The sequence below is a fragment of the Talpa occidentalis genome, unplaced genomic scaffold (assembly GCF_014898055.3).
Source record: "Talpa occidentalis isolate TD23 unplaced genomic scaffold, MPIMG_talOcc4v2.1 talOcc4.9, whole genome shotgun sequence".
In the NCBI taxonomy this organism is placed as follows: domain Eukaryota; kingdom Metazoa; phylum Chordata; class Mammalia; order Eulipotyphla; family Talpidae; genus Talpa; species Talpa occidentalis.
In genome coordinates, this window is record NW_023605305.1 from 4020158 (window position 1) to 4043742 (window position 23585).

Genomic DNA, 23585 nt, shown 5'->3' on the forward strand with positions numbered 1-23585 from the left:
GTGAATTCTCTCACCCTCCCGTGCTTCTGACTGTACCCAGTGCTTGTCTAAATAAATAAATAAATAAATAAATCTTTAAAAAAAAAAAAAGGAAATAATTAAAGAGTGTGGGAGAATTAGACCCCTCGAACTACTGTATGTAGGCATGTTGTAAAATGGTGCAGCTGCTGTGGGGTTTTTGAAGGTCCTTAAAAACTTAAACAGAACTACCCCATGACCCAGCAATTCCACAGCTAAGTATGTGCTTCAAAGAGTGGAAAGCAGGAAATCAAGGTCACCAAAGTTCACAGCATTTTATTCACAATCACCAAAAGGTGGACACAACCCAAGTATCTATCAGCAGAGAAATGGATGAACAAAACATGGGGTATGCCCCACGTGGACTATTACTCAGTCATTAAACGGAATGAGGTTCAGGCACATAGGACAACATCCATCAACTTTGAAAACACTGCTAAGTGACGTAAGTCAGATGGAAAAAGATGACTGTTGCTTGAGTCCCCTTATATGCAATATCAGGCAAATATCAGGCAAATTCAGAGACAGAAAATAGAATAAAAGTTCCCAGAGGTTGGAGGAGAGGATAAGGGAGAGTTAGTGTCTGTAGTTCCTGCTTGGAGTAACAAAAAAAGTTCTGGCAATAGATAATAGTGATGGTCACCGAACACTTTTTTTTTTTTAAGATTTATTCATTTATGCAGACAGGAACAGGGGTATAGGTCAGAGGTGCAGGGAGGTAGTGGGTGTGGGGTGGGTGTGAGAGGATTCACCAGAGACAGAGCAGGGAGCAGAAAAGGCAGACGACAGAAATACACAGCGGAGGGGAGCAGCGGGGAGACAGGAGAGGTCTGCTGCGCTATGTGGGTCACCTCCCTGGCTGGGGATCGAACTTGTGCCGCAGAGGCTGTGGATAGCTTCCTAGTGCTGTGCTTAACTTACCCTTGTGCACCAGGGAGGCCTTCACGGGGCTGGGATTTTGGATGTAGTTAATGTCACTGAATTGTATACATGAAAATGGTGTAATTTGCCACAATTTAAAAAAAAGTGAGGGCATTGTCTTACACAGTAACTTCTCCATAATGGTATCAGGGACCTTAGAGGGCTTTGAGACTCCAGAAGCTGGCCCCCGGAAAGCCTGTGCATGTGCCCCTCAAAATCCAAGCCATGGCGGCAGTTCTGTGGCCAAAGGGTGCCGATGGAAGTGACTGTCACATCAGTCTCAGTGGTGGTGGCTGTGTGCCCGGGCCATGGAGGGCTGTAATTGCTCCGGAATTAATGTGCTTACTCCTCACCCCTGGGGCGCTGGGGTTTAATTACTGTCTTAGGTCACATATGCAAATGAATCTGCCACCATTCCTGGTCCCAGTGGACAGCAGCCTGCTTACCCAGCCTGCACTTTGCAGCAAGATGGCTGGAGGAAGCAGGGGTGCACCAGCCAGCTGGAGCTCCAGAGCTGGTGATCCAAACGCGGGCAGGAGGTGCCCGCCACCCTGTTTCTGGATGTAGAGGATTGGGAGAGTCCTTGCTGCCTTAAGACCTGGGGATATCAGTTGTCAACAGCAGAGAGGCCCAGAGGACCTGAGCTCATGGAAACTTGGGGACAGATAATCTTTCTAGAAAAGGAGAGAATTGGGAAGACACAACCAGCAGCGGGCAAGACAGGTGAGGTCTGCCGTGACATGTGGGTATCTCCCCGGCTGGCCAGGATCAAAGCTGCGCTGCAGAGGCTACGGACAGCTTCGCAGGGATGTGCTCAACTGCCTACGCCACCAAGGGAAACCCAGAAATTTGAACTTCTATATGCAATCTGTTTTTTAAGATTTTGACAATTAGAACCTTTAAAAAACCACTGTAGGCTGCCTGGGGCCAAGAGTGGGGTGGGGCTGGGGGGCTGGAAATGTTTTAGTCATGACAGCAGTACCGGCTGCCCAGGGGAATTTGTAAAACACATCGAATCGTACTCTTAGAAGGTACCTGTTACTGATGGTGAATTATTCTCCATAACACTGGTGAACCTCAGCCTGGCCCAGGGAACGCCTCACCTCTCCCAGAGCTGCTGTGAGCAGTCCACGCCCAATCTCCCCCTCGTCTGCTGAATGGCAACCGCAAGGGCTTGGTGTGCTCTGGAGACCTTCCCCGCCCCTGCACCTGTTAGGTGAGGGCATCAGCACCTGGTTGTTGATTCATTCGGTTTGGAGTAGAAGCCCGAGCACTGTGGTCTGATTAGCCCCTCTTTGCAGACGGAGACTGCGGCCCTGTTGGCACGGGCAGAGTAGTGTAATCCCACCTGCACCCTCAGCCACTGCCCTGCCTGCCCTTGCGGCTGCTTGGGGAGCCGGACTCGGCTCCACCCGCAGGCCCAGCCTGGACAGAAGGGGCCTGGCTCGGCTTTCCTGCCCCATGGCACAGCCCTGTGGGCCGCGTGACAGCCCTCGGTGGCCATCCCCAGCCCGAGCTGCATTCATGAGGAAGTTCACAGGCCTGGCTGCTCCCCACGGCTTCCTCGAGTCCACTTGGTCTGGGCAAGGCCATTCTCATGTATAGCCAAATTTGAGAACCACGCTACTTCAAATTTTCCACTGATTTTTGTTCTAAAGTCAGACATCCAGGAACTTGGGGGTTGGAAGAGAACCACAGATGAACAATACAAGTTCTGTGGAGAAGCATTTGTAATAGAGGTTGAAATTTTTCGAGCGAAAACCCAAGTCCAGAGACAGTGAACACGTGCTCCCAGATGTTTAAATACCTGAAGCTTGTGTCACCTGCAGCCCAGAGACAAGAGTTCCACTGTGGTCTCAGATCCCACCACAGATCTGTCAACACGTCTCCCGGCCTGTCCTGCTGCAGACAGGGATGGCCCGGGGCACGTGCCAGAGCAGGCGCTGGGCCCTTGGCCGCCGTCCCCGGGGGCCCATACACAGGGGCTCCCACCTGCACTTGTGCTTTAACCCGAGTGATAAATGCTGTTCTCTGCCAGTCACGACGCTGACACTAAACCAAACTGGGAACGGGAGAGCTAACTTTAAATTTGGGATAAATACACGCCCAGTCAGGCTGTCAGGTTTCCCTCCAGGATCCATTTCCCGGGAAACCAGTCGTTACGGCCCAGCAGGGAGAGGGGCTGTGTTAGGACGACGAGGTGAAGAAGGGTTAAGGCACGTGCAGTGCTGACGTGTCTCTGAGACTGAAGTGCTGTTGTTCATATTGTAATGTGGGCATCACCGTGAAGCCAGTTTGCAGACATACTTATAACCCCCATCAGTGAGCTCAAATAATCCTCTGGGATGACCTGGGTGGGCCTGACTGACCGGTTGGGAGGTCTTAAAAGCAGGGCTCGAAGCTCCCTGCAACCCCACCTGTGAAGCAGCGAGTGACCGAGCAGCTGGTCCTCCTCATCACCCCGACACCGCCCCATGCGCCCCGGACCTGGGTAAGCCCAGCCCCAACCACAGAAGCCAACACCTGCATTTCCCCAAGTGTCCACCGGGGGGACCCCGCTGGTTTCTGAAACATGAAATTGCAGGGGAGACACTACCACCAGATTTCAAGGGGCGGCAGGGTCCTTACCTGTAAAACAGACACTGTCTCACACGCGAGCCCGTGACTCCTACATGCACTGCCTGGTGCAGCGCCGCCACCTGTGGCTTCTCAGTGTTTGAGTGAAGGTGAGTAAGGGAGCTAAGTTAACCTAAACAGCCCCGCGAGATGCCCCTTTCACCTGTTCCCTGCAGGACCTGCACCCCGCTACTCTGTGGTGCCCCCTGGCCTGGACAAGTGGCCAGTATGCCAGGGCCCGAGACATCGCGCTAGCTCGGAGTCTGTGCTTCCTCCCAAGTAAGACGCCCGACCCTGAAGTCACCAGCCCCAGTGGCTCGCCCTTCTCCTGCCACCAAGGACGCCCGACTTCTGCAGTCCTCGGGACACCCGGGCGCACCGAGGGGAGCAGAGACCCTCGACTCGTCCACACACACACGCGCAGTCTTCCTATGGGTCACTGAGATCTTTTATTATGCACAAAACCACCAGGGATCTCGCCTGGGGACATCTCAGATTTCAACGTGGAAGCTCATGGCCCCGTCAAACACTTGGTGGGAGAACAGGGGTTTGGGCCAATCACATGATTACGAGCTGGGCGCCAACAGGGTTACCACGGTCAAGCTGGGCCCGGGCAGCAGCTCTAAGGAAGCAATGAGAACGTCACAGGGGTGGGAGAGGCGGGGGCAGTTAGAGGCCCCGCCAGGACTAGGCGGCAGCAGGAGCAAAGGTCGAAGCAGCTGCTAGTGCCCGGAGGGCTCCGCTCAAGGCCAGGGGCTTACTTGGCCAGGGGGTTTCTGAAGTTCCTGCCGGCAAACTTGGCCTTGCTGCCCAGCTCCTCTTCAATTCTAGGCAAACAGAAAGAGAGAGGGGACAAAAGATGAGGTCAAGTCTTACTGCAGCAGGCTCTTCCACCAGAGACCCGGCTGGACACGCATCCTCCCTCCCCCGATGACAGATGACAGAGGAAAAGAGGGAGGGGAACCCAGCAGTGCGAACTCTGGATCCTGATGCCAAAAAACAGAACAACACAGAACAAAACAGAACAGTGCGCCAACACCACCAGGGGAGACAATACACGAGCAGACATGGAGTTTACAACATGGGATTACAACTCACTCGGGGCACCGCCACAGCAGAGTAGCTATGTTTAAAAATAAGAGAGGGGCCTCCCCGGTGGCGCTAGGGGTTGAGAAGCAGCCAACAAAGCTGTCCACAGCCACTGCAGCATGGGTTTGATGCCCGGCTGGGGAGCTGCCCACTTGGCCCAGCAAACCTCTCCTGTCTCCCTGCTGCTCTCCTCAGCAGTGGATTTCAGTCAGTCTGCCTGTTCTGCTCCCTGCTCTGTCTCTGGTGAATCCTCTTACCTGCCCTATAACCTCTGGCTTGTGCCACAGTTTTCTACACAAAATAATCTTTTTTTAAAAAATAAAATTCTTGGGGCTCCCTGGTGGCGCAGGGGTTAAGATGCAACCTATGAAGCTATCTGGAGCCTCTGCAGCATGAGTTCGATCCCCAGGCTGGCCAGGGAGCTACCCACATGGCGCAGCAGACCTCTCCTGTCTCCCCGCTGCTCCCCTCAGCAGTGTGTTTCAGTTAGTCTGCCTGTTCTGGTCCCCACTGTCTCTGGTGAATCCTCTCACCCCCTACACCTCTGGCTTGTACCCCAGTTCTTGTATGCATAAAAAAATAAATCTTAAAAAAAAAAAAAAAGGCTTATATGTGTGTGTGTGTGGCGGGAGCCTTAACAAATGGATGGTTCTTTTCCATTCCAGACTGGAAATACTAACAAAAAGCCAAGATAGTCCCGGCACCTCCTGAGGACACAAGGCAGGCTACACCGTGCAAGCGCCTGCCCTTCCGCAGCCCTCTCATCTCTCAGAGCCCTGCTCTTCCTCAGCCAGGAAGCAAGAGTGACAGTGTCTGGAGACACCCGGCTCTCTCCTAGTGCTGACCCGCCCTCTCCACGGCAGACAGCACTTAGGGACGGGCTCTGCCAAATGAGCCCCAAATGCACAGCCACTCCCCCCACCCCCGCAGGTGTCCCCTCTACCTGAGGATCTGGTTGTACTTGGCCAGGCGCTCCGACCGGCACGGGGCACCTGTTTTGATCTGAGAGGAGGAAAGAGAGGGCACGTTTGCTTGCAATGCACATGAATCTTTGGGGCATTTCGGACAAGGGAGCAGGGCAGAGATAATGATTTCTGACCCCAGAAAGGAGATTAAAGGGGCACGCTGCACCCTCCCCCCTGAGTTTGGAAAGAACTAGGCGTTTTCATTCTAGGGACCTCTTACCTGCCCAGTGCAGAGCCCCACCACCAGGTCGGCGATGAAGGTGTCCTCAGTCTCCCCGGAGCGGTGAGACACCATGACCCCCCAGCCGTTGGACTGCGCCAGCTTGCACCTGGGAGCCAGGACACGACCCACTCACGGCCCGGCCTGTGACTCGGGAGCCCGCCGGGGTCCGAGTTCCCGGGAAGACGAAAGCCCAGCCCACGTCCGAACCCACAGCCCCAGGACTGGCACAGCCTCGAGCCATCCCCGAGGGAGGGGTTTCCCAGGGGAAACTGGGATGAAGTGGGATTAGGGCCTGTCCCTTGGTGCCAAATTTGAAACCGCCAGTCCCAGAGCAACCCCGTCCCAGGCAGGCTGCCCCGGTCGCCCCACTTACGCCTGCAGGGACTCGGTCACGGAGCCGATCTGGTTCACTTTGAGCAGGAGGCAGTTGCAGGACTTCTCGCCCACAGCCTTGGAGATGCGCTTTGGGTTGGTCACCGTGAGGTCATCGCCCACCACCTGGATGCCCGAGGTGGCTGTGAACTTCTGCCAGGCGTCCCAGTCGTCCTGGTCGAAGGGGTCCTCGATGGACACCACTGAGGAAAGGAGAGCGGGTCTCAGCCCAGGGCCTCCTTCCCTGTGCAACCGATTGGCTCCCGCCACAGGCCCATCACCTGCAGGCCCACCCCCTGCAGGCCTGGCACCGCAACGGTGGTCCAAGCTGAGCGCCCTGGAGCAGGATGGAGCTGAGGGCTCAGAGGATGAGGACCCCACCCTGAGCAGTTACCAACTTGGGGTGAAAGACAAGGACTCCGGAGTCTGACTTCCTGGCCTGAATTCTTGCACCACCACTAGCTGAGTGCCCTTGGGCAAGGTTATTAGCCCTCTCTGTGCCTCCATCCCCTCCCCCATGCGAGTTCTGTGGTGCGGAGCCCAGGGGAGCGCCAGCTCACCGGGGCGAGCTGAGACTGCACTTCCACTGGGGGCCGGGACGGGGACAGGGCTGACCACACCCGAACCACTCACCACGCAGGGCACCCCCGGCTGGCACCAAAGCACCTCCGTGCGCCCCCACCCTCATGCGTGCTTTGCCCTGGAGCACTCACCTGGGTAGTCCTTGATGAAGGACTTGTACAGGTTGCCCAGCTCGTCAGGTGAGATATACCTGCTGGGGTCGTCAGGTGACTTGAAGTCCAGGTCGTACTTGCCCGAGCGGAAGAACTCGGAGGCGGCCACGTCCATGCCAATGACCACCTTGTCGGTGTAACCGGCCTTGCCGATGGCGTTCTTCAGCAGCTCCAGAGCTGGAAGAGACCCGCCGCCCTGTCAGCTGCAAACGGGCCCCAGGGCCTTAAGGCCAAGAGGCGCTCTGGCCCCACTGTCAGCGCCGATGATTCTAGCTACTTGCTCCCTGTGGAGCAGGAAACCACCCATCACCCTCACAGCCCCCAGCAGGAGCTCCTTCTTGATCCAGGAAAAGGCTTTCAGGAGCAGCTGCGCTGGCCAAGCGCGGGCTGCCGGCTGCGATCAGCTTCCAAGAGCAGAGGCTGGGCCAGGGAAGGGGAGCCCCAGCAGTAGGCTCAGGGCAGTGCGGCCCAGAGGAAACCAAGACCTTTAGTGCCTGTTTCGTACCAAAGACCCCAAAACCCGCAGTTCAGCCGTGGAAGGCGCCATAGCAGCAACTGGTCGACCCGAAGCACAGGACGGATGGCTTCCCTCACCGGCTGCCGGGGGGTGCATGCCCTGCTTCTCCCTCTCAAATACGACGCTTTGCTGTCCTCGCACCCCACGGCTGCACCCTGTACCTGGCCCTCACAAACACAGCTGTGCATGCGGACGTCACGCGGCTGAACTACTGACGCGGTCCGGGTGGTCTCAACAAAAGGCGACATTGAGCCTCTCCCTCCCCTTGCTGGGTGCCTCCCCACAGGCCACTCACTCAGCAGTTGAGGGATAAGGGAAACTGGGGGGCCCGCCCCTGCTGGGCACGGCGCCTGCACACTGATGCTGACGGACAAAGTGGTGGAAAGACTGGAGTCCCCCAAGTGGCAGATGCACCGGGAAGCGGGGGGTGGGCAGCTGCTTGGGGCTACCTCTGGGGGCTTTACCTTCTTTATTCTCCAGGATGTTGGGCGCGAAGCCACCTTCATCCCCCACGTTGGTGGCATCTTTCCCGTATTTCTCCTTGATGACGTTCTTCAGGTTGTGGTAAACTTCTGCTCCGATGCGCATGGCTTCCTTGAAGTTTGTGGCCCCCACGGGGAGGATCATGAACTCCTGCATGGCCAGCTTGTTGCCGGCGTGAGAGCCGCCGTTGATGACGTTGAAGGCCTGAGGAGAGACGGTGAAGTTCATGCCCACCCAGGCCCGCTCACAGAGGGGCCGCGTGGCTGTGCGCTACCCAGTCCCGCCCGGTATCCTCAGCGCTGCGCTATCTGGGTGAACCAGGTAAGTGTGACTTCCACCTCCTGAGCACAAGCGCAGGACGTAGACACGGGGAGGTGGGTGACCTGCACGAGAGACCCCCAGCGCTGGCTCGGACCCGCCCTGCTCCCACGAGACAGCTAACATCCCCCACTTCTCACCCGGAGCCGCAGACGGCACTCACCGGAACGGGCAGGATGACTTCGGAGTTGCCAGCCAAGTCCGCGATGTGGCGGTATAGGGGCACCCCCTTCTCCACAGCGCCAGCCTTGCAGACAGCCAGGGACACTCCCAGAATGGCGTTGGCACCAAATTTAGCTAAACCAGACCAGACAAGACCGGACCAGAGTTGAATGTGTTTCTTACCCACCAACCTTCCTTCCGCAGGCCGTCCTGCCCATAAAGCCACACCGGGGGCTGTGCTCTGGAGAGTTTTGTCTCAACCTATCTACCTTCCGCATTCAAGCTCGACATGCAGACACACCACGTGGATGCTTCTGTCCTTCCCCCCAAAAGCAAGCCCCTTCTCTGGTCTACGAGGGCTGGGCAAATCCCATAAAAACGCTTGATTCACCACAGAAAACAATCCTACTCTGAAGAGAGAACACTGTCACCTGGAGGGGCTCCTGACATTAACAGGTGTGACTGGGGCGAGGCGAGGGTTCAAGAAGAGCCCACAGGGGGTCACGGGCCACCCCTGGGGTCACACGTCCTCTCCTCGAATCACCCAGAGGGCTTGGGTGGCCCCACCACAGTGCTCCCCGCAAGGCCCCACCTCGGCTACTCACACTTGTTTTCTGTCCCATCCATCTCGATCATCAGCTTGTCGATCTTCTCCTGCTCCACAACGTTCAGCTTCTAGGCGGGGGAGGGAAGGAAGACACACTCTAAGGGGAGGCAAGTGGGCAGGTCCTTTGCACCCACCCCAGGACCCATAAAGCTGAGGACTGTGCAAAGTCTAAGTCTGTTTTGAATCATACACTTGTTTTGCAGGCAGAAATAAGTAAATAAAAATAAAATGAATTTAAAAAGGGGGCCAAGGTGGCAAGCCAGAGACTGCCCTGATTCTCACAGCCCCAGGCCTTTCTCCAAGTGTGAAGGAGCCCACAGGACGTGTCCGCGTCTGAGCTCCACTGGACAGAAGAGAGCTGCCCGGGACAGGCTAAGTAAGGCCTGAGACCACAGCAGCCTGCTTGGGGCAGGAACAGCTGTGCACTGGCGCCAGCAGGCGCAGCTCCACAGCTGAGGCAGGCTCCCCTCGCCCGCCCTCAGTGCCAGCATGCACCACGGGACAGGAGACGGTGGCTGCGCAGCCCAACATGAGCAGAATTTTCACTGAGCAATCAGTGAGCATGTGGGGTGGGATTATAAATAAAGCTGGTGTCTTGAAAACAGGCTCAAAGTGATGAACACAAGTTCGTGTTACCGTGCGACTCCCTGATAGGCCCGCAGCAGTTATTACCCATGTAGACACACATATTATTTAAATGAAAACGAAAGAATGAAATGAAGGCTGTGTGCATCTTTGGAAAAATTTAGCAGCCACGCATGCAGACGGCTTCAGGGGAACACGTCACAAGTTAGGTTGAAGGATGTTTTCCCCAAGAGATTTAAAAAAATGCCACAGGAGGCCTCACTCATTGCACTGGCCACAGCGGGCATGGGCACCAGCGTGTACGGAGGGCCCAGGAGACCCGAGGGGAGGCGGGTGCCGGCAGAGCAGCGAGACGCTTTGCCGGGGACCCATGAGGCATGGAGCACCACAGACTGCACAAAGCCAGGCTGCAGCAGCAACTGTGGACAGAGACGACAGGCTCCACATGCCGCCGCTGGCTGACACGGACAGGACAAGTGGGGTGAGGACAGCAGCCGAGGACAGGTGAGGGGCTCTGGCCTTAAGAAAGGTCTCTGGACAATCATTCTCATGCTCCAAAGGGTCCCCAAGGCCTCAGTTATGTAGGGTGGGGACCAGGGGAGGAAGCGAGACAAAAATCAGCATCACTTTCATCTGTTTGACCTCGTGAGGCTCCAAGGAAGATTTTACGGAACAGAGTGTGGCTGCTTCGTTCCCTGAAGGTCAAGGTAATTGGAGGGGACAGCCGAGGCTGAGATGACCTTCCACCCCGGCCGTACTGCACGTGCAGTGACATGCAGACAGGCAGGCAGGCAGGGCGGTTAGAAAAGATGATCACGCTCACGCAGGACTGGGAGTCCACGCAGCTTAGCTCTCAGAGTGAGCTCTTCCCAGCAGGACAGCCCCGGCCGGGAGGCACCAGGACGGCACGAATGTACATTAGCGATCGGGAGGCAGGTCCTACCTTGCTAATCAGGGCAGGCGCAATAGTTTTATTGATGTGCTCAACAGCCTTTGAGACACCTAGAAGGAACAATTACCGATTACTGATGTGCACAGCCAAGGGCCCGAGCCGCAAGGCCAGAGGAGCCACTGGAGACCAAGTCCAGGCCTCAGAGGCCTGAACTGGCAGTGCACCCCCTTTACGGCCCCTTCTCCCTCTCACCCCTAATTGGAGGGCATCTGGCCCAGTCTGAGCGCTCTGACCCAGGACCCCCGGGTTAGAACCACACAGAGCAACCATCTTAGAACATCCGAGGGAAGTTAGTTGGCAAGACCATGCACTGGCACAGCAGCTGCAGAAACCACAGCACGTGACACGTTACCTGTGTGCACAAGGCAGGTGCCAGGAACTCATTAATATACTTAACGGGCCTGGAGACACCTGACCAGCAGGTTAACAGAGAAGGAAGATACACTCAGGAGAGAACAGACCAGAGGATGCTGACAGAAAGGGAGGTGTGGGAGGGGAAACAGGCAGGGAGCACCGGATCCCCCTCGCCCCAGCAGGCCGAGTGCCCGGGCTCAGGGGCTGTGGGCAGCTCTCCAGCGGGACTGGACACATGCCCACTTCAGCATGACCGGTGCAGCTGTCCTTTGTTTCCAGCCTTCACCTTCACCTCCTCCCCTGCAGCCTTTTCACACCTTTTACCTAATCCCCACTTCCTCCCCCCTCAAAACCACAGAAATACTGGACATCTGTTTGTGCCCCATGGCCCTTTGGGACAAAATATAGCAAGCTTTTAGGAACTGATGTCAGCCTCCACCTACGGAGGGGCACCCAGCACCAACGGAAACAGGTCTCTCTGCCAGCTTGGCCTCAGGGGCGCTTCTGTGATCGACAAAAACGCCAAGGTCAAGCTGCAAGGACTGGCCTGCAGGTCACCACCAAAGTGAGCCAGCAGCCAGGCCTCCAGAGCCCTCTGGAGGGTGGCAAGACTTGCTTCAGTATCTGTGAATGTGTCTTTTGGCTGTAAGGCCCCTGGCTTAGCCAGAGGTTTTGGACAGACTGCGACAGGGTAACAGTAAAACTCTGGTCCAAGTTTACCAGTGTGGAGACCCTGGACTCAACTCCTCCAGGGGCAGATTGCGGCTTGCCATCAGCACCCCGGGGCGCACGGGAGTGGAGGCCAGTGAGTGGCAGGCCGCGCCCCACCCTTACCTTTCCCCAGGTAGCGTGTCTTGTCGTTGTCACGGAGTTCAAGGGCCTCATAGATGCCAGTGGAGGCGCCGCTGGGCACAGCAGCTCTGAAGAGACCTGGACATTGAGGGGGGAACAACGGAACCATTAAGGAACAGAATGGGAACCAAGCCCAGCTTCCTCCCTGCCAGGCTCACAGACGGCAGCACTGAGGATGCTGCTGCGGCCTCCCAGCTGGGAGACCAGGCCTGTTCTGCCTGCCTTTCACATTCTCAAGACTCTGCTGGGCAGATGCTTCTCCTGTAGCCACGTCGATGTGTTTCTCTAGTTTAAAGATGTGCACAGGTCACCTGGGAACTCGTTACCGCGCAGTCTGCCCTCTAACAAGCTCCCGAGTGGCTGCAGTTGGTATGTGGGCCACCCCCAGCAGCACCACCCGTCAGAAACACAAGCTGCTGCTTATGGGATTTTTTTCCAGTAGCTTCCAGGAAACGCAGCATTAAAAATGAAAAATTAACAGTATCTTATTTAATCCAACATACCCAAGGCATCAGCATTTCTACCTCACACGCTGTTTCAGACAGCCCAGCTCCCTCCCCCAAGTCACCCTGGACAGCTGAGAGCGGGCTGCTGGCTTTCGGGTCTTCAGTGTTCTGCTGGCTCAAAAGAAAGAGCAACAGCTCACTCATTAATTTATCGAGAGTATTTTGGGCCTTTTCACTGCATAATAACCGGAAAATGGGACCCACTAAAGGGAAAAAAGAAAATGAAGATCCAGGCTTTAATAACACCAGGACACAGTTAAACAGAGAAGCGTTCAGTCTTACAGAGACAGAAACCAATTCTCTGGCTGAAGCTTCACTGCTTACTGGTTTGTCTCTATAAGGCCAATCGTGGAGGACAGAGTCCAGAAAGACACTGCAGCAATCTGGTTACATGGGGTAGACAGGTTTAGGGGAACAGGAAGGGATATCCCCCTGCGACGTGTGTGGCTAGGCAGGCAAATGCACTAAGAGCAGCCCCAGCAGGCACTGTAATCAGAAGTCCTTGGAGCAGGGCTGTAGCGCTCAGCCACACGGCAGGGCACACTTTCCTCCTGAACAGGCCCCAGACCTGGCGAAACAAACTAAGAGTACCTGGGAGTAAACCTCAGATTTGGGGCGGTCGTGTGCCGAAGCAGGTTCGACTCTGGCGGGGGTGTAGGCAGTGGGGGAGGCTGTGCCTGATTGGGACAGGAGTCTGTGGGTTCCTTTCCATTTTGCTGTGAACTTTAAACTACTCTTTAAACTACTCTTTAAAAAGAAATTCTATGAAAGGAGTGATGAAAGCTCTTAACAAATCAATTTCACGTTTTGTGAAAAAGACTGAGACACTTGAAAGTTCCACTCATTAAAATTTCAAAAAATATTAATTCTAGTCATTTTCAAGTGTTTCAGACAATAGCCCACTCCCAACCATCTTCCGTGTCTATGGCCTTTTTGGGTTTTTCAAAGTCTGTTAATTTGCAAACAGAAAGCAGCAAGGCTGCCAGGCTTCCCCTGTGACCCCAGGTGCTCCCCACTAAGTGTGTACTCAGCAGTAACCACCAGCAGACAGGTCAACTTTTGCCCATTTATGCCCAATGAATGAAGTCCACAGTCAAGGAGTCTTCTTTTGGGGGAGGGTGGGGCCCGGCCAGGCCTGTGATTCAGAGCCATGACTCAGCTCTGCCAGGCAAGTCTCCCGCACACTGGGTGGATTCTGCCTTCCTCAGCCTCACCCAGGCCCATTTAGAAAATAGCCAAGGAGCTGGAGGCAACAGAGTTAGGGAGACAGTGGGTTTTTCTTAAAAGGAGAGCAGTTTTAAGAGCCCCCACTCTGTTCTGTTTTTATAAGAGCAAACTCCTGGTAGGGAAGGGGGAGAGGGACAGGAGCCTCTGGAATTTCCCAACACCCACCCAGATGTAGAAACTAGCCCCTTTCCTCGTAGAATGTGACTTCCAGAAGCAGAAAGGTTATCGTATTTACAGTGTACTCCCCTAATCTCTCGCTCTCCCAGGGGACCAAGCTCCATCCCACCACACCTGCTAATCTGCCAGACAAAGGACAGCTGGTCCTTTCAGGAACAAGGTGTGTCACCTTACTTCCCTGCCTGTCTCACTGACCTAGGAGCCAACTGTTGCTTTAAACACCATGCAGCAGCACCCCAAGGACACCAGGCCTTAGCCCCACCCCATCAGGAGAGCAGTCCATCAGCTCATGCAGCTCTGAAAGAATTTCGTAAGCCCGACTTCTCATCTAAGATCATTGAGACAGTTAAAAAAATGGGGGGAGGGGGGAGTAGTGGTTGGAACTAGAGGAACACAGGACACATACCTTTTGCCGTGCTGAGGTCAACCTCCACGGTGGGGTTCCCACGAGAGTCAAAGATCTCTCTGGCGTGGATCTTGAGGATAGACATGGTGGCTGGCTGTGGGGAAAAGCAATTCGTGTTCACCACACAAGAGAATGCAGGCCTAGACCAGTCACTTGGGGGGTAGAAAGTTGTAGGAGCTGCTCCCTAAAGCTGCTTGAGTCCAGGTCTGCACAGCCTCAAGAGACAAGAAAGCCCCACATGGAAGAAATGGAGCCCGGCAGGATGGCCGGGAGGTGGGGCCTGCAACCGTCCACCTCACTGGGTAACAAGGGATGCCCAGGGAGGGCAGCAAGAGGACATGAAGGTCATAGGCAGAACCACCTAAAAACAGGGGGATTGGTATTTGGGAGATCTGGAGGAGAACGTGGTTTGCAGTGGAAGAAGGAGCTACAGGTTTAACACCTCACTCATCAAGTTAAGCTGAGGTGGCAGTGGGGGAGGGGGGTTCCGCCCAGACACAGGACACAGGCTCAGGCTTGTGGTCAGCAGGGTTGAGCTGGGAGGCCAGGAGTGACCCAGGTTCTATGTCCGCCACTTCAGGTCTTCAGACCCCACCGTACTTGGGGGTCTTATCAATGACATTTAACTCACGTCTTTCAAAGGGCATTTTACCCCATTTAAAAAAAATATGAAATGTCGTGATTGGTAGAGGAGATTCTATCTTTGAAAGCCAGCTACTCCAGGGGAAAAGTGTCCTTTGAAAACACCTTTTTAAAGATTTATTTATACAAGAACCGGGGTACAGGGGGCGACACAGGAAAGATCTGCTGCGCCATGTGGGATTCTCGCAGGCCAGGATCGAACACGTGCTGCAGAGGCTGCGGACAGCTTCATAGAGCAGCGATCCACCGCCTGTGCCGCCAGGGAGGCCCGAAAACACCTTTTTAAAAAAACCCCAAAGCAAAAACACCTGGTGGGGGATCTGACTGTTACTTCAATTAAAAAAAAAAAAAATTAAAAAGAGAAAAAGAGCCGCAGCTTCAAAGAGCAAATCCTCAGGGCAAGCCCCTCGCTTTGGGAGGATAGGGGGAGGCAGGACTCCCAAGGAAAACACCACTTGAACAACTTGGGGACCCGAAGTGGAGGAGAGAACTGACTTAGTGGTCAGAAGCCACCCTCTAGTCGGGCTCCCCTCCAAAAATCTTCTCTGGAATGTTCTGAAGCAGCAAGTGGCATCATATTCTTTTATAAGTTCCAAAATTAGATACCGAGGTCACTCCTGTGGCTTCCTTGTCTATGTAACAATGGAGTTTGAGGCACTGGCCATTGAAAGGGCCTCTAGTTCTTACCTATCATTTGCAAATAGTCAAATCTGCTTAAACAGACTTTTGGTGCAAAAATGTTTAGTTTCGGCAAACTGGCCGTCCCGAGTCATTACGGTTCGCGGGGCAGGGACGGGGGTCAGGCTGGTGCAGGAGCTCACAGCCCGAGCCCGCAGCAGGGCAGCAGAGTGGACCTCGCGGCAGGGGCCTAGGTGCGCCGGGAGGTGGGTCACCCCTAAACCACCCGCGGGGGGAGCAGCCAACAAGCAGCTTTCCTAAAAGGCATCCTTTTCCTGTGCGCTCCGGCCCTGGGCGAGGCCGCCTGCAGGGCAGCTTCCAGAACAGGCATCTTCCGAGGTCAGATCAGTCACCCCCCGAGGTCAGATCAGTCACCCCTTATTCCAGGGCGGCCACGGGCGGACCCCCGGAGCCGCAGGCCGAGGGCCACGAGCGGGAGGCCGGGGCGGCCTCTGGACCGCCTTCCTTTCCCCGCCCCTTCCTCCATTTTAGTGAGGGCCCGGCCGGCGGAGCAGCGGGGGGCTGGCAGCGCTCCCCGGGACCCCCACGTCCGCGCCCGCCGCGCGGCGGCCCGCGAGCCCCCCAGGACAGTTAGGCGGCCCCGCCGCGGGTCACCTGGCGGCCGGCACCGGCCCCCGCCGCGGGCCGCGGGCGTTTGGTTCTGGGAGCCCGGCTGGGACGAGCCGGCGGGGCCCGGACCCCCGAACCTCCCCCGCACCCCGCCTTCCCAGAGGTGCAACAGCCCCGGCGCGGGCCCCCCGCGGGCCTGCCAGGGCGCTCGCTCGGCAGCGCTTCCCGAGCTTACGTGGCCGCCGGAGGTCGTCGCCCGGGAGAGAAGCAGCGGGGGCAGCGGACACCGCGGGCGAGCGCCGAGCGGAGAGACGGGGAGCGCCGAGTGCCCCGACTTCCTGCCCGGCCCGGGAGGCCCCGCCGCCGGCCCGCCCGGGGCCCGCCCCCGCCGCGCCGCCTCGCCCGGCCATTGGCCCGGCGCGCCGTCACTCAGCCCCTCCGGCGGGGGCGGGGCCCAGGCCGCCGGCGCCAGGCGGGCGGGGCGAGGGCCTGGGGGGCGCCGCGCGGGGATGGGGGCCCCGGCTTCCCCGCGACTGTGAGGGGTGCGGCCCCCCCGCGACCCGGCGGCCCGCCCCGCGTTGGGCCCGCGGCGAGGGGGCGCCAGGACAGCGGCGCCCCCAGAGAGGGGCGGGGCGGCGCGGCCGGCATGAGCGCTCGGGGCGCCGTCACGTACTCCGTGTCCCGCACGCACGCGGCGTCGCCGGCGCCACGTCCGGCCCGACCTTGGGGACGACCTTCGCGGCCCGCCCCCGCGCCCCCCGCGCCGCCCGCGACCCCGGCGGACGTTGGCGGCCGCGCGCCCGCCCGGCTCTCCGGGCCGAGGGCGGCGGGCCGCGTGCCGGGCCTCGAGCGTCCGGCCGCGCCCCGCGCCGCCCCAGGGTGACCCCAAGGCCCGTTCGCCCTTGGGAGCCGGCCCGGGCGACAAAGGCAGCGCCTGGTCCTCCACCTGCAGCGAGGGCCGGGGGCGCCCCCAGTGCCGGGGCGCCCCCGCGCCCGGCTTCACTCACTGCGGGTCCCCGGGGAGGGGCCGCCCGGCCCCCCTGCCCCGCCGGGAACAGCGGATCCGCCCGGATTCCTGCGAACCACACCGGCCGCCATTTGGGATTGGAATATCACGTGCACCCCGGGGGAGCCTCAGAACCCCAAATCTAACACTCTGCATTAGTCTGGCAAAAGGAAAACAGCAAAGGGTGGGGGCCGTGAAAATGGGCGCTGCAGAACCCACACCCCACTCCAAGGGAGGACTGAGGGCTTTTGTTAGAATTTTGTTTTCTCTGCATTCCTTTTTTTTATTTTGTGGGCCCCTCGCCGGCGGCCGGGGAACCAACCGGCGCTGCAGAGGCTGCGGGCAGCCTGCCTTCCTCTTGACATGTAGGTCAGAGCGCAAACAATGGCGAACATCCACACTGCGGGGCAGAGATTCATATCTGTATTTGTGTTTATTATTTTCTTCTCGTCCCTGCTGCAGATACTGCTTTTCTTCCTTAGCTCCTACTATTAGGTTTCCAAGGTTTTGGGTAAAGATTAAGGTCTATTGTGTTTATGGTTTTGCTCCCCATGGATTAAGAAGCAATAACTTTGGGACTAAATTCAGCCAAAAAACCCAAGGAAATTGTAAAATGTTATACTTAAACGTTATATGAATTTTGCAAGCAGAGCTTGTGATTTCACCAGCAACACACTGACGGTCCTGGCTGCCTAATACCAAGATCCCGGCTCCATGACTCAGCAACTGAATCAACAGCCAGCATCTCCCCAGAGCTTGAGAACTCCCTGGAAATCAGACCCTGGGAGCGCTTATATTTCAGAGCAGTTCTAAGGCGTGGCCCTTGACAGGGCTCCAAAACAATCTCTCATTTTACATTAAAAGGGTTACATAGATAAAGATAGGAAGACTGGGCTCTTATAACTGCTCTCTGGCCAGAACCTGGGACTCTTGTAGGAAATCAAATGCAGAACACCATCCCAGGCAGCTGCTGTTGTGAGATTTTTGGAAGCCACAGCACAGCTTCTGAGCCAGCCCTTCAACCTCAAATTGTGGCTCCAATGTTAATCATTACCAGAGATGCCCTCAAATCTTTTCCAAAATTTACAGGCTGCCAAATGCCCTCCCGGTCCCAGCAGCTACTGAGCCTTCATTTGTTCACCATGGGGGTCACATTTGCTTTGCTGTCCAGTGCCGGGATATGTACTTGTTGAGGGGGAGAATACATGAGCCCCAGATATCCCACTTTGGCGGGTGAATTATTTTGAGCTGAAGGTAATCAATGTGTAATAGACACAGGAAGACTCGCTTTTACCTCTCCTTTAATTGCCTAGAAGAAGTTAGCCAGGGGGCCTCTGCATAACTTGGGGGACGATTGTCCTTCCCATCTTCCTCACTTTTGAGGTCCCAGACTTCTACCCTCTCTCTCTTTAGCTCAGGAGGGCACATAAGTCCCCACTGCCTGGCTGTCTTTGGGTCTCACCTTTCCCGGACAGGAAAAATGAAATTTGTTTTTCTCCTGTCAGTTTTTCCATGTGAATGCAGTGATTAGACCAGCCAAATAACCTAGAAGGGAAGAAGGGAGTTTTCTGGCCCTGCCCTTGTTACAGTTATTATGTAGCACTGAGGGTAGGCTGGTTGAGCAATTGTGCTGCAGCCGCAGGTCAGAGGCAAGGGTTGACCTTGGACAGGAAGGGGAAATGAATGTCCAATGCTTCATCAGACCGTACTGGGAAGCACAGCAGGTCGTGCCTGCTTGTAAGATATTTGCAGGCAGACACCAGGATTGAGGAAAGGTGACTCTGCAGCAGCCTATAACCCCTCTCCACCACCCCGCCATTACTGATTCGATCCTTGGTATGTGTACCTGTAACGGCAGGAGGACACGGAGCAGGATCTCTCTGATTCCAGCAGACGGGTGAAGGAGGAGTACTGGAGCCCTCAGTGGCTTTTGCAGGCTTTTATTGGGATTTACCAGGTACACAGCAGGCAGGGGTGCTGGGGGGCTGGAAGGCTGGCAGGCCTCCCAGCCCCCAGCAAGTCTTCACTCTGTCTGGGCTCTCCGGTGTTCTCTGCTTCTCTCTACTTCTCTGCTCTCCTGTGGTTCTGCTTCTCTCATGGTTCTACTGGCGTCCCCGTGACACTGCCCTTATAAGCCCAGTCTCTCAGCACAGGTGTTTCCACTTACGCATGCCCACACCCTACTCCAGGTGCCGCCATCAGGCATGCGTTCAGGACCACAAGGATCCATCATCTATCCTAATGGTGGGAGGGCAGAAAAGCCTGATATTTACTTACCCTACAGTACCCCTGGTTGAAAACTGCTGATCAGCTGAAAACTTGGCATACCTCTCTCTATTGGAAGGTGGGAAACTTCAGGGTTGGATGAGCAATCCAAGGAGGTATGAAATCAGATGAGAGCTGAAGACTTCATAATGGACCCTTTTTTGTGTGTTTTTCACAAAGTATTTCACATCTACCAAAGACTACATACACTGTAGCCTATTACAGTAACATGAACATTTGTAATCCCACCACCAGCTTAAGAAATGGGATATTGTAATGGCAGGAAGGGCACAGGGCAGGTTTTCTATGATTCTATGCAGACGGGGTGGAGGAGGAGAGAGTCCCGGAGCCCTCAGTGGCTTTTCAGGCTTTAATTGGGATTTACCAGGCGCATGGCAGGCGGGGTGCTGGGGGCCGGGAGGCTGGCAGGCCTCCCAGCCCTCAGCAAGTCTTCACTCTGTCTGGGCTCTCCAGCCTCCTCTCTGCTTCTCTGCTTCTTCTGTTCGTCCGTTCTCTCATTCGTTTTCCTGTTTTGTTCCGCTGGCGTCCCCGTGACGCCGCCCTTAAAAGCCCAGTCTCAGCCCAGGTGAATCCCATCTACCTGTGCCCACACCCCACTCCAGGTGCCCGCCATCAGGCATGTGTTCGGGACCTCAAGGATCCATCATCTATCCTAATGGCGGGAGGGCAGAAAAGCCTGATGCTTTTTACCTCACCCTACAGACATCTACAGTGTGCTAGGGTCCCTTGTGTCTTTCTCTCTAGCCCCCAAAGTAAACTACTATCCTAAATTTTGCCTTTATTACTGCCTTGCTTTTCTTTATGGTTTTAAAATAAATTTTTGCACTTTACAAAAATGGCATCATACTGTTTGTAACCTTAGCTACAATTTTTTGGTGAGCTAACCGTTTGAGAGCTTTACCCCTCTACCTGTAGATGGTTCATTTTTTAGTACTGATAGTGTTCCATTGCGTGAATGTCATTGTTCTTGTTAATGTTTGTTGGAATTGTTTCCTGGTTCTTTTTTTTTCCCAAAGATTTATTTATTTATTTATACAAGCACTGGGTACAGTCAGAAGCGCGGGAGGGTGAGAGAATTCACCGGAGCCAGAGCGGGGAGCAGAACAGGCAGAAGGACCGAGGTACACTGCTGAGGGGAGCAGCGGGCGGCAGGAGAGGCCTGCGCGCTGTGTGGGACCCTCCTCCAGTGGCCGGGGAGCAGCCGGGGATTGAACCGGCGCTGTAGAGGCTGCGGGCAGCTTCACAACCCAGCGCTCAACCGCTGCGCACCGGGGAGGCCCTGTTTCCTGGTTCTTCTTAATACCAACAATGCTGCTATGGATTTTGTTGGCGATATCTCCTGAGCACAGGTCTAAGAGTTCCTTGAAGACCTATACCTGGGACATACACCTGGACATGGGATTCCTGGGTTATAGGTATCCAAGCATCTATCGTTGTGTTCTATTATCTCTGCATCTCTAAGCACTTCCACCACCAGTGAATATGAATTCTGATTTGGTTTGGAAAAAAATAAAATTCAGCTCTTGTAATTTTTTCCTGGAAAGTTGTTTGATTCTCGATTTATCACCTTTCTAAGTCCCTCTCTTAAAGAAACCCTGATATCCTGTCTGTAGATTGCAGTTGACCTTTGATTTTATAATGCCTCCCTCTTAGGCTGCCCACTGTCAACGGGCGCCTTCCCAGCCTTCTTGAAAGCTGACGTCCACAAAGTCTGCTGTAGGACTGGGCAAGGCCTAAGTTGGGGGAGGCAGAACACTAGGGTTTCTGATCAGTCGTTGTATGGAGGGCTTTTACAAGGATTGTCCAAAGAGGGGAATTCAAGTAACAATCTCCAGGGGAGCCAGGAAGCAAGGAACAAAGCAAGGAACAGGTACCCTGCAAGCAGCGTTCCCCTGGAGGAACCAATGAAGGGAGGCAATTGTGGCCCAAGGAGCGCTTGCTCGGCACCAGCAGGAGAAACTCAGTCCAAGCTGGCAAGAGATCAAAGTATCCAGATGTGAAAGAGCTGGGGGTGGGGGCGAGCGGGAGTGGGGCGGGGGTGGTGCCTGGGCCTCAGCTCCTCATCTCTGAAATGGGTGGGTGGTGCTGACCCTGGGAGGCGCCTGGCAGACAGCCTTAGGAGGGCCTTCATCAGTGTGGGAACCTGCTTCTAGCTGGGATGGGGGCCTGCAAGCTACTGCTTTCTCCAGATGGCTAATACACCGAGCCCCCTGAGCAATTTTCTTCTCATCTCAAGCTCATTGCAGGGTCAGGAATGGACACGGTGCAGGTTTTCTAGGATCCAGCAGACCGGGTAAAGGAGGAGTCAGAGTCCTCAGTGGCTTTTGCAGGTTTTTTATTTAGATTACCAGGTACACGGCAGGCAGCGGGGCTGGGAGGCCCACCTGCCCCCAGCAGGTCTTCACTCTGGGCTCTCAGGCCTTCTCTCGGCTTCTGCTTCTCTTGCTTCTCCCTCAGCTTCTTCTGTCTCGGCTTCTGCTGGCGTCCCCATGACGCCACCCTTAAAAGCCCAGTCTCAGCCCAGGTGAATCCCATCTACCTAGGCCCACACCCTACTCCAGGTGCCCGCCATCAGGCACGCATTCGGGACCACAGAGTCCGTCATCTATCCTAATGGCGGGAGGGCAGAAAAGCCTGATACTTTTTTCCTTACCCTACACTCATCTACCCGCTTTTTCTCCCTGTTCTTAAGGGTGTTACAGGGAGGCCCTGGAGCTGCGACGCCCTGATCGACTGCCAATAAAGGCCGAGGCTCCTGCCTGCCAGTCCAGTCAGCAACACTGGCAGAGGCAGGAGCACAGTTACCGGATGCCCCACCCCAAAATGCTGGTCCCTGTGAAGGAAAGAGCCAGCAGACCGCAGCGCATGAGCCCCAGGTGCAGAGCAGGGAGCGGCCCCTGGTGATTCACCAGAAGCGGTTTCCATGGAGGCTTCACGTGGACCGCAAGATAGCGAGAAAATTCTTCCTCTACTCAGCACAATTGCTAACAGCATGACGGAGCTTTTATTGCCTGCCAGGGGCAGCTCGTTTATTCCTGTCCACAAATCACGAATGGCTCCATGTCATCATCACTTCTTCAAGCACAGGAAGTCTGCCTGAGCTGCCCAAGCCTGCTGCTGGAGGACGTGCCAGGAACCACCCAGGCACTTTGGCCTCCGGGCGTCCCCGCCTCTGCAGCCCAGTTCTCTGAGATGATGCCCGCCCCATGCTCCATTTGGGTGCGATGCCACAACACTGAACTTAGTGTGGGGAGCTGCCCTTGGTTTGCATATCTGCCCATGACCACATACACTATCTAACCTTAGCCTTGGACTGAGGAACACAAACCTTCCTACCTGCTGGCTGCTGAGCCGTCCCCCTGGCAAGGCAAGCTCCAAGCTAGAGGCTGGAAGGAGGAAGGGCCTGCAGGGGCAGGCTGTGGCCCTTCTGTGGAGGGCATTTACAGTTCCAATCACAAAACTTCCCCAACCCCACATTCCTGATGGCATTTCCGGGCCTGTCTTAACATTCCAGACATTTTGATTCTCCACAAACCCTTTAGGATTCCTTTGCAGGGGGCTCCACCGCCCCCCTGCCTTGGTTGTCCCTCTGGGCCAAATCCTGTCTGACTGGTTTGCAGATGGTGAGATTTCAAGAAGAAGCTGCAGAGGGCATTTGTCCGAGCCTGTCAGGGTATTGTGGCTGCAGCAGTGCAGGCAGGGAGGTGGAGATCTGGCCCAGTGGGTGTCTGCGCTGATCTCTGAGGCACCCATGATTTGCAGCTCAGAGTCTCCCGACGCCTGCTGTGAGTGGTGGGCTCCGGGTTGGCACAGATGCTCGGCTTGCCACACCCACAGCCCCTTTGGATGGATGCCCTGACCGGGCAGATCTCCACCACTTGATGCAGCCTCTGGATCCAGGCTCAGGCCCCAGGGTGGCCAGCCAGGCCACCCGGGAGCTGTGTCCAGTAGGCACATGTCTCGGGGGACTGTGGGTGACCGGCTGACTAAGTTTGGATTCAGGGTCCACAAAGAATGATGCGCTGGAAGAAAAGTGTGGATGTAGAAAGATGTGGCACCAGCTGCAGGCAGAAGCCCAGAAGCTGGAAGTTCATGGGGAGCAGAGTGTGGTGTCTGTTGGAGGCGGGTGATGGTGAAGGGGGCCGCCAGCGGTGGCCCAGCTGCCGTGTCCAGAGGTGTAGGAACATTTCAAGGCTCAGGAGCCCCAGAGCTGGCTGCTCTGACCCTGCCCTCCCTGATTTCTGGTGACCCCCCGCAGGAAGCCTCAGTAGCTGAGGAGCCATTTGAGTCTTGTCTTTGCGATCTGTAAGGACCACATA

At 55.9% G+C, this 23585-nt stretch overlaps 1 protein-coding gene across 1 annotated transcript; it reads right to left on the minus strand.

Annotated features, from left to right (window-relative positions):
* Window positions 1-3957: 3957 nt before the first annotated feature.
* ENO1 (enolase 1) lies at window positions 3958-16308 on the minus strand. The gene is made up of 12 exons (XM_037499056.2): window positions 16210-16308; window positions 14085-14178; window positions 11751-11846; window positions 10554-10612; window positions 9024-9093; window positions 8420-8553; window positions 7920-8142; window positions 6918-7115; window positions 6206-6407; window positions 5830-5938; window positions 5588-5646; window positions 3958-4382 (listed from the first exon to the last, which is right to left on the minus strand). Exons 2-12 carry the CDS (start codon window positions 14167-14169, stop codon window positions 4313-4315), a joined length of 1305 nt encoding a protein of 434 aa, XP_037354953.1. The 5' UTR covers window positions 14170-14178; window positions 16210-16308; the 3' UTR covers window positions 3958-4312.
* Window positions 16309-23585: the final 7277 nt, after the last annotated feature.

What these genes read in the sequence shown, in the direction of transcription:
- ENO1 (XM_037499056.2), bottom strand. Translation starts at nt 14,169, where the DNA reads ATGTCTATCCTCAAGATCCACGCCAGAGAGATCTTTGACTCTCGTGGG. An exon ending in CATCCTGGAGAATAAAGAAG is followed by an intron (nt 7,116 to 7,919) that starts GTAAAGCCCCCA and finishes GGTCTCTTCCAG; the next exon opens with CTCTGGAGCTGCTGAAGAAC. An exon ending in CTTCATCAAGGACTACCCAG is followed by an intron (nt 6,408 to 6,917) that starts GTGAGTGCTCCA and finishes TCCTTTCCTCAG; the next exon opens with TGGTGTCCATCGAGGACCCC.